Source organism: Gossypium arboreum, chromosome 4 (genome assembly GCF_025698485.1).
Source record: "Gossypium arboreum isolate Shixiya-1 chromosome 4, ASM2569848v2, whole genome shotgun sequence".
Taxonomy (NCBI): Eukaryota; Viridiplantae; Streptophyta; class Magnoliopsida; order Malvales; family Malvaceae; genus Gossypium; species Gossypium arboreum.
The window spans coordinates 101,634,626-101,644,278 of NC_069073.1; the positions used below are offsets into that span (position 1 = coordinate 101,634,626).

Genomic DNA, 9,653 nt, shown 5'->3' on the forward strand with positions numbered 1-9,653 from the left:
TATTCTTTAGGAGAAATATTGCTAAATTTATTATGAGGAATATGTATAGAGGCACACTTGAATACACACTTAATTTGGGAATAAAATAATTCATTTCTTTTCTCTGCGTGAGTGTTTTGGCTAGAGGTGTTCATAGGCCGGTCCGGGTTCGGGTCGGGTTCAACTAAAAAATATTATTCATTTATTGGGCTAGGACCGGCCCGGGCCCAAAAAATGGGCCTAAAATTTTGTCCAAGCCGGACCCGGATAAAAGGCTAAAACCGGGCCCGCCAGCCCGTATTATTTTTTATATTATTTTAAATATATATAATACATCAAAGATACTAAAAATATCAAAATAAATATTTCCCAACAAATTAAAAATAAATTTTAAAAATAAGTAGACTTAAATAACACTAAGATAAATGCAACTTAACAAGCAAATGCTTCTAAAATAATAATAAAATTAACAAATGCCTTTAAAATAATAAGAAAATTAACAATAAAATAATTTTTATACAATATCCAAACAATAACAATAAAATAGTAACAACATAATAGTAAAATGGTAGCAAAATAAGGAGAAAACAACAAGAAAATAACATTCAAAAATAAAAATATATATATATAGATTTTTTTGTCCTTTAGTGAATTCGGGCCGGGTTGAGCCTGGGCTAAAAATACCTTACTCGAGGCCCGGCCCATTTTTTAAACGGGCCTTATATTTTTGTCCAAACCCATTTTTAGGGCCTATATTTTTGCCCAAACCCTCTCACATTTCGGGCGGGCCTTCGGGCCGGCACACCTCTAGTTTTGGCATTCTACGATTCTTTTTTTCCATTTCAACATTTTGGCTAAATTCCTTCCCAAGTCCCTTTCCCTTTCCACTTACCACTATTTCCATGCGTCAACTAGCATGATTAATTTCATGCTCAACTAGTTCCCTTTTAGCTTTAGCCTGGTTATCGCTCTGACAAAACAATCGTGAGATATTAACTCTCACTAAAAACTTTTCAACACAATATTTGCTATCTCTCCGGTATATGAGATAGTATAAATTCGTCCAGTCAATTCAGTTTCAATTCAAAAAGCACGAGTTGAGTTGAAATTATTTGGCGTTCAATTGGGACGTCGAGTCAGCTGTACTGTATTTGAATTCCCACAAACAAATTGGTGTATCCAGGTAGGAAACGGCTAGTTGGATTCCATCAAGGGAGATTATGATCGAATTTAAATGATTCACGTGGTTGAGGCTATTGATTTGAGTTGGGCTTTTCAGATTGCAAGACTATCGAAATCTTAAATTACGGGCACAAGTCACGTGGTTAGAAACTCGACAAGGGTCGGTTTGCAGGTTCTACCGGAACTGACTACACAAGGAAAAATTGGAGGTCAAGACGTTCTTGGTCGATATAACCAATTTATCGTTTGGAAGGGAAAATCCATTTTTTTCAAAGACCGGTTCGAGTTCGAACTGTACTGAGGCTGAGGCTAAGTTTTAACATATTTAGTTCACCGATTTAATTTAATTCACTTAATTTTATTATGCAATCATAATTCTATTTTTATTTTTATTATATTATATATTTGTTTCTTTTATTTTCTCTATCAACTAAATTCCCCCCTTTCGTTTATTTTACACTTCTGCACGCACAAGTTGAGGGCACGACAACTGTCTAGACTCAGAAATCTAGTCACGAAAATAGAAAGATTAGAAGTCCCCGTCTCTATGGGATCGATCCTACTACTATTTATTACTATTAAATTACTACTCTATATTACTATTAAATTAAGTTAGAGCATAAAAATTTATACTTTGATGGTTTCAATGCCAGTTGAACACTATCTCGATACAGTCCGTACACGGTTACAATGGATAGAGGCCCAAGATTGAAAAACCACTGTTGAGAATGAAAGTGGAAGCAGAGTTATGAAGCAGTTTAGGACATGAAAGGTATTTTTTCCCATGAAATTTGTTTTCTCATACAGATTTGCCTTTTAGATTTTTTCTAGAATTACTTTTTCTATGCTTGATGAAACAGTCTAGAAAATTGGGTTGAATTTAATTTATGTTTATTATTGTTGTTTTCGAAGTGTTTTGGGAAGCCCAAAGGTATTGTCTTGGGTATTGTTTTATTAATTTAGCAGATATTTAAAATAAAAGTAAAATAATATATATTATATTAATATTTTCATTTACAATAATTATTTTAACTAAAAATATATAAGAATATTTAAAATATTTTATTATTGTTGTATGTTACCGTATTCATATCATCGCTTTTTAAAAATTATCGTGTCGCCGTATTCGTATCGTATTATATTTATATTGTGTGTACGTATTCATACTTCATAATTTTTATATTAATCTCTATCTTTATTTTGTATAAAAAAATAATAGAATTCTACAAGCATTTAAATTTAAAATCAATAATTAAGTTTTAATAAATATGACATGAAACATTTAAATACACCATTAATAGCTTATGCCTTGTTCATGTTCACATGATTGATATTTTTTAAAAAAAATATTGCTACAGGTTCTTTAATGTTTAATTTATTGGTTCTTTTTTTCTTAAAATTTCGTAAAACAATACCTCAATATTCTTTGCTACGATAAGTCTCGTTAAAGATTAAAGGTCAATTTAACATTATTTTTAAGTATTTTTAAATTTTGAGACAAAATATTACTAAATAAAATACTTCTAAGCTTTTCAAAGACAAAAAAAGAATACATCATTATGAAGAAAAGTAGCTAAACTAAGTCTAAGCAAAGGAGCCATTAGTTTTGTATAAATATATAAAAGGGAATTTCTTCACCATGTAAGGCCTAAGATAACATAAATCTGGACTGTGAATGAGAGACGTTATCAATTGTGGTAGCAGGAGAGCAGACAATTTACCAACTAAATTGCATGAAACCATATCTACACATTGTCTTGCAATCTCAACAAGGTTAGTCCCCTATTTGTAAGGAAATTTGAGGATAAGTTTTTTAGACATTTAGCTCTTCATCTTAATTTCCTAGCGATGAGTCACCAGCAACGGTACTAGCAGAGGCTGGCAAGTCTTCCTCCGCCTTTTATCGACATGGGAGAGTTGTAGCATGAGCTTCCATTGATCAAATGGGGATCTAGAAAGACAACTATGACTGTTATATCATCATGAAAATGTCTCCTCACCCCTCTATCAATCTTGTTCAGGTCTGAGTATCTCATTTCTCTTTTCTGTGCTGCTTCCTTGAGTGCTGTTTTAACAAGTCTCCTTGCAATTCCCTGCATCAAAAGAAGTGTTAACCCAATGCTCAACAGTCTTTTTTCTGTGTTCAGCCATTTTGCCATGGTAAACTTACATTTCGTGTGCTAGTCTGCACAATTCTAACAGCTTGCTGGTTGCTCAAGTGTTCCCAAAGACCATCAGAAGCAAAGATGAGAAACTGATCATCAGGGTGGAGTTTATGTACTAACAATGACGGCTCGGCACTAAGGATCGGCTTTCGAAACGGTTCATGCAGTCTAAATTTAGGCAGGAGAGGCTCTTCGTTGAATTCTGCCTTCTTTAGATATGCATCACCTATGGATCTTGAAATCTGCAATGATAAAAAGGAGGGGATAAATAAGAGCCTTAAATGAAAATGATTTCATTTTCAGTTCAGTTTCAACGTTTAGCTTACCTGTATAAGGCCCTTAACACGCCAAACTTTGTGTTTCATCACAACAATCTGCGGATCATTGGGATGCAACGACCGAAGCTCATCTCTTACGGCATCAAAACTTGCATTGTGTTCGGTCGATAATTGCATTGCTATAACTTCCTTAGCCCCTCTTACTGATCTGCCTAAGACTACTCTGGAATCACCAGCATTTGCAATGTATAGCAGTCCATTGCAGATCACTCCCGTCAAACAGCACGATCCGACCGATGCCATTTGCGGCTTAACCAGCCATTGCTTCCTCACAAGGGAAAGAAATTTGTCTTCTGTTGCCAAGAAAGCCTTTCTGAGAACATTTGTTGACATTTCTTGATTCTCAGACACAAATGCTGCAAATCAAGGGAAACATAAATAAGCGTTAAGCCAACCTATATAGAACTGCATAAATGATTAGTCCAAATAAAACGTACACTTAAAATTGCAGAAAAGGTTGTTATTGATGAAGCTTGAAGCCTCAGGTCCACCATGTCCATCATACACACCAATGAAAGTCCCGTACGGACCGGAACTACTCGAACTCAACAATCCCGATTCAAGTTGGCTTTGATCCTCCAACAAACTATTGGCTTGAACCACTGCCATTGAAAAATCTCCATAAACATGTTGCCCCATATCTTTATACCACAGTAAACCATCAAGGCACCCTCTAGATTCACCCTCAATAGATGGTTTCCAACAGGATTTAACCATTTTCAGGTAATCAATTTTTCAGAAAATGTATGATATATATGTGTTCATAAAACCCTGATAAAGAAGAAGGTCCCAAGGCTCATTCAGGGATCAAGTTTCTGTTTGTTGTACAATACTAGAACCCCAATACTTGGAACTATATAACCAAGAATTAGACACCATTATTATCAGACCTATTCCGAGACAAGGAAGGACCAAGTTGGGTATGGGTTAACTCAACTGCTGCGTGTGAAGTTGAGACAAGAAAGCAATAGTTTATGTGAGTTCAGAGAATAAGGGGGGGGGGGGGGGTGCGCTGGTGGCTGAGTACCTTGAATCTGGATTAAATGTCTTTGGTCCCTTCACGGTGTGCCATGTTTCGCCAACAGACTTAGCTGGAAAAGCACCTTGGGATTCGATAGAGACAAACTTTGGTCTGAGATCAAAATACGAAACGGATAAGAGGAGAGTTTGGGGTTTTTTTGGCAGATCTTGAGTTTTGTTTTTTTTTTCTTGGGGAGTCAGAGGAGATCCAATATGAGAAATAAAAAGAGATTTAAATCACTGGCTTCTGACATTGTTGTTTTTGTTATTGTAACATACTTCTTTGTTGCCTTTCTGGTTTTGTTTAGTCTCTTTCAAGTGGTTTTGCCCTAAAACTATGACAGATTTTATTGCATGGCTGAGATTTCAAGTTTTCGTTTCTGTTTATTTGCAATCATGAATGAATAATCCAAGGTTTTTAGGCAAGTATCCTTCCATTACTATTTTCATACTTGACCCTTTCCTAAACATGTTAAAGCATTCTTAATTTTAGAAAAATTCTGTTTTTACCATATAAAGCTTGGGATTCCAACATCATCATAAAAAAAAGAAGTGGAAAACCTACTCATATATATATATATATATATATATATTATCCGGCAATTTGTGTACACCAAACATATTTCATTTTCTTCCATACATATTAAGGAATATGTGTAAAAGAAGAAAAAGGGTATGATGTTCTTTTCAGTACCAAAGTTTTACTGATGTCTTTGCCAGCTATTAATGATCAAAATCATGTTTAATTATTCTGTTGGCTATGAGTTTGTGATGAGAAATATGAACAACTGGTTTAAATTGAAAAGAAAGGGAAGGATGGGGGGGTCCATTGCTCTGGCACTGGATTGATGGATATATATTTGGTAATGGTACATGCATTCTTTCCAGTTCTTGTTCAGCCAGCAACTGGACAGCATTGAGATGAGTTTGGCTCACCTTCCATCTACAGGACCATTTTCAGCCATCAACACCATATTTCTCACTGTACATACATTGATGGCCGAATAGCATTTAATCAGATTCTTGTACTTGTCAACAATGTCACCTTTTTCAGGAAAGCAGATTGGAGGCTCAATACTTACTCGTTTACTTCAGAAGAGGACACAGTATTTGTGTTTTTAATTTTTAATATGATGTAAAATATGGGTTTCTTCTTTTTTCTTTTCTTTCACTTTTGATGCTTTATATGTTCAAATTCAATGGCGTTAAAGTTCTAGCTTCACCTGTAAATGTGCATTTCCAAAATGTTGCACGCAAAATCCTATCTTAAATCACAAAACTTATAACCCATACAATTTTTTTTTTTTGCAGTAATGTTAAATTTAGCTATGTAGATTTATATTTTTTATCAGTTTGGTTATTAATTTTTTTTCTCTTTTTTAGTTAATTTTAGTCATTAACCTTTCAAAAAGCATCATATTGATCGTTCTTTTAATGAAGATGATGAATAAAACATTAATTCTTTTAACCATGTTGGCATGACTAATTTGTGTGGCAGTTCACCAATACTTCAGACTAATATAATGCTATTTCTTTTATATATCACGCAACAAAGAATTTAAAAAGTATCAAAAATTAAAATTATAAAAAGTTCATAAATTTTTTTTTTTAAAAAAAAACATGGAGTATGTGTGGATTGCAATGAGGATTGTCATGTTTGAAAAATTAAAGTTTTGAATTAGTATTTCCATTAAAGAACAACAACTTAACTTTTTTAAAAGTTGGTAATCAAATTCGACTCTTTTAAAAGATTAAGAGTCGAATTTAGCTAAATAATAATAATAATGATCAAATTGACAAAAAATATAAATATTTATAACTAAATTTGGTATTATACTTTTTTTGAGACAAACATACAAATTATTATTACTTGACTAATAATTTGTTTGTGAGGATATAATTGTGATTAAGTTGTTTTATGTTGGTCAAAACATGTTGTTAGTTTCTATAGTGATTAAATTTGATATTTAAACTATGTTTGATAAACTTAAAAATTTAAGTGTGTTGATAAAAAAACTACTAAAAAAATTAGAAGTTAAATTTAAGTTATAAAATCATTTGGTGTATTATTGAAAATTAAATATTAATTATAATTAGATTGTTTAATAAAGGATAATATAATATTAAATGAAATAGAATAAAATAAAAATAATTGAATTTATTATCTATTAAGTGATAAATAGGTCCCTATCTACTTATCATTTTCTACACTTTTTGTTGAAAAATTTTGTCTAGTAAACTTCATTGTGGTTTATCGAAGGTGTAGTTAAAAATATTAATTTACAGTTGATTGAATTTTTTTCAACGTTTTATCAAACATGACATTAGTTTTTGCATTTAAACAATATAAGTTTAAATCTTCTTACCTTTTTTAAAAAAATACTAATCTAATCATTAACATTATCAATATGTTCTAGCGAATTTGTCTAATGTGACATGTTTATTTTTTGTCAATTATCTATCATATCATATGAGAGTAGCCTGATTAACTTGAAATTTTTATATATATTTTGTTCAAAATATAAGTATTGACTATATATTTTATAGGTTAGTATTTGACACACTAATAATATATTTTTTAACTTCACAAGCAGAGTTAAAATATAGGCACGTGTCACATTTCATTTGTGTATATATATATATATATATATGGAGTTGTTTCATGTCTAGAATTTGTCTAGATACAGAAAAATGATAGTCTTACCCTTTTATTGGTTTTGGCGGTATGTGCATGGATGTAGTTTTCTGCCTTTGCTTCCCTCTTGAACACATGATTGATAAGTTTCCCTCTCAAACATGTTATTAATGATGTTTTATCCCAACGTTGATTGTAGCGGCTAGTTTTAATGTTTTATTACGATTTTCATATTGTATTACTCGTGCAAAAAGGTGACTGAAAATGAATTGTTTCCCCTTCGAACGATACCAATAGTCTCTTACTTTTTAAAGAAAAAGTCTATGTTTGTAATTATGAAGCTAAAATCTTCATGTTTCGTTCTGAAGTGTCATAAGTTGTGTTAAGGAACAAAGAAAGAGGTTAAAATAGTGGAATGAAAAATCAAACTGATAATTGCGACGGAGCAAGTTCTCAAAGCAGGAGTAGTTCCGACGATGACAACGATGTAAGGCAGATGTTGCATGATTTGTTAGGATTCTTTGATAACGATAATTTATTGGAAGAAGGTAGTGATCATTTATTTAATGGTGTTGGCAACAAATTGAACACAACAGGTGAAGCCATTAGGGATGAGGGTGACGTTGAGTCTTCAAATGAAGAGACATGTGAAGGCATTGGGATGAAGATGATGTCGAGTCTTTAAAAGAAGATGATGTTGTTCATGAGGACCCTTTTTTGGACTTAGAATCGGAACCGATAAGAGGGATGTGATTCAATAGTTACCAGGAGCATGCTAAATTGAAAGATTTCAGTATGATGAGGAGACCACTTTGCAGAAAGAAGTACGCTTTATTGTCTTGTGATAAAGGTGGCAAAGTTGGTGACAATAGAAGTAGCAAGTGGATGTCGTGCAATGTGAATGCGGTAATAGATGATGATGTAATTTTTGTAACAATCTATTTAGAAAATAGTGTTTTTAGGCGCAACGAAAGTTTAAAATTCTTTTTTAAATTGAGTCATTGTGATATTTATAGAAAATGTGCATTGTGTAAAGGTAGCCTAGGTCATATTCCGACTTTTAACCGATCGATCTTCTCCACTATCTTTAAACCCTGAATTGCTTTGAGTGTGAGCTTAAACAAATCGAATCAACAAACATAAACTTTATTCAACTTTCAGTATGAAAATTAATTTTCTTTATGAACTAGAAACTGAAGTATTTTTTTTTTTGTAGAAAATAGAATTTATTCTTAAAATAAATTACCACTATTGTCCAACAAAATATTAGTGCTCAAAAGATCTATATTGTAGGTTAACTCGTAACTCTTATTTATAGAGCATGCAAGAGTTTTGTTTGAATAAGATCTAACTAAATAATATTTTAATACGAAGTATAGTATTCTACATAGGGGCAATGGCACACCTTCTATGGGATTAGGGTTTGTTGCCCTTCACACATGGGGTTGGGCTTTCAAGCCCTTCTCGAGTAAAATTATATGTGTTATATTGACTTTTATCCAACACTTATAATTTATTCTAACTCAATAACTATTTTTTATTATCCAAATAATTATTTTAATTAATTAACTTAACTAAATTAATTTCTCAATTAAATTATGTTCTCAACTCAATTTTAATTACATTAAAGTCATGACAACTTTGCCGTATTAGAATCCATGAGGAAAATAATTTAATTATCTTATTCAATTAATTAAATAATAATCCAAATAAATTAAATTAAAATTTCTAAGTCATTTTTTGTACTTGACGAGAAAACGTTTTACTGCGAATAGTGCTATATGCTATCTTTTCCTCTTACTTATCGTTTCCATCCATTGCATAATCTATCGATTCTATATATAATTTGTTTTGGGTTATCTCAAGCTAGTTGAGGAATCGGTTGGTCAAATATAATTAGAGCTCAAATAATTTGCAATTAAATTTTGATTCTTCGCCTATTAATTACAACTTATTTAATCATACAGTCATTCCACTATAGTACCACGACTAAACTCTCCCTTATTATATACCATTACAAAAATTATTCAATTAATGGTTGTCCAAATATCTTGTCATAAGTGTGGGATAAAATTCGTTTTCTCAATATGATCATATTTTATCTTATAACATCCATTACATCTTTCGATATAAAAAAAATCAATTACTAACACATAGTAATTAAATTATTTGTCTTATAACAAATGATTCCTAACCAAGTTCCTTTTTGAGCAACCATGCCACAACAACTCTTTAGAATATTTTAAGTCAAAAATAAAATCAGTAATAAAAGTATAAAACATAGCAGTATGGAGTTATATTACTTCACACAATTTTTATGAAATCACATTATAT

General features: G+C 31.8%; 1 protein-coding gene across 1 annotated transcript; it reads right to left on the reverse strand.

Annotated features, from left to right (window-relative positions):
- Nucleotides 1–2,718: 2,718 nt before the first annotated feature.
- LOC108459543 (probable protein phosphatase 2C 38) lies at nt 2,719–5,126 on the reverse strand. The gene is made up of 4 exons (XM_017758927.2): nt 4,102–5,126; nt 3,653–4,020; nt 3,332–3,568; nt 2,719–3,254 (listed from the first exon to the last, which is right to left on the reverse strand). Exons 1-4 carry the CDS (start codon nt 4,379–4,381, stop codon nt 3,030–3,032), a joined length of 1,110 nt encoding a protein of 369 aa, XP_017614416.1. The 5' UTR covers nt 4,382–5,126; the 3' UTR covers nt 2,719–3,029.
- Between the last annotated feature and the right edge of the window lie 4,527 nt (nt 5,127–9,653).

What these genes read in the sequence shown, in the direction of transcription:
- LOC108459543 (XM_017758927.2), bottom strand. Translation starts at nt 4,381, where the DNA reads ATGGTTAAATCCTGTTGGAAACCATCTATTGAGGGTGAATCTAGAGGG. An exon ending in CCTTTTCTGCAATTTTAAGT is followed by an intron (nt 4,021 to 4,101) that starts GTACGTTTTATT and finishes CTTGATTTGCAG; the next exon opens with CATTTGTGTCTGAGAATCAA. An exon ending in TGCAGACTAGCACACGAAAT is followed by an intron (nt 3,255 to 3,331) that starts GTAAGTTTACCA and finishes CTTTTGATGCAG; the next exon opens with GGAATTGCAAGGAGACTTGT.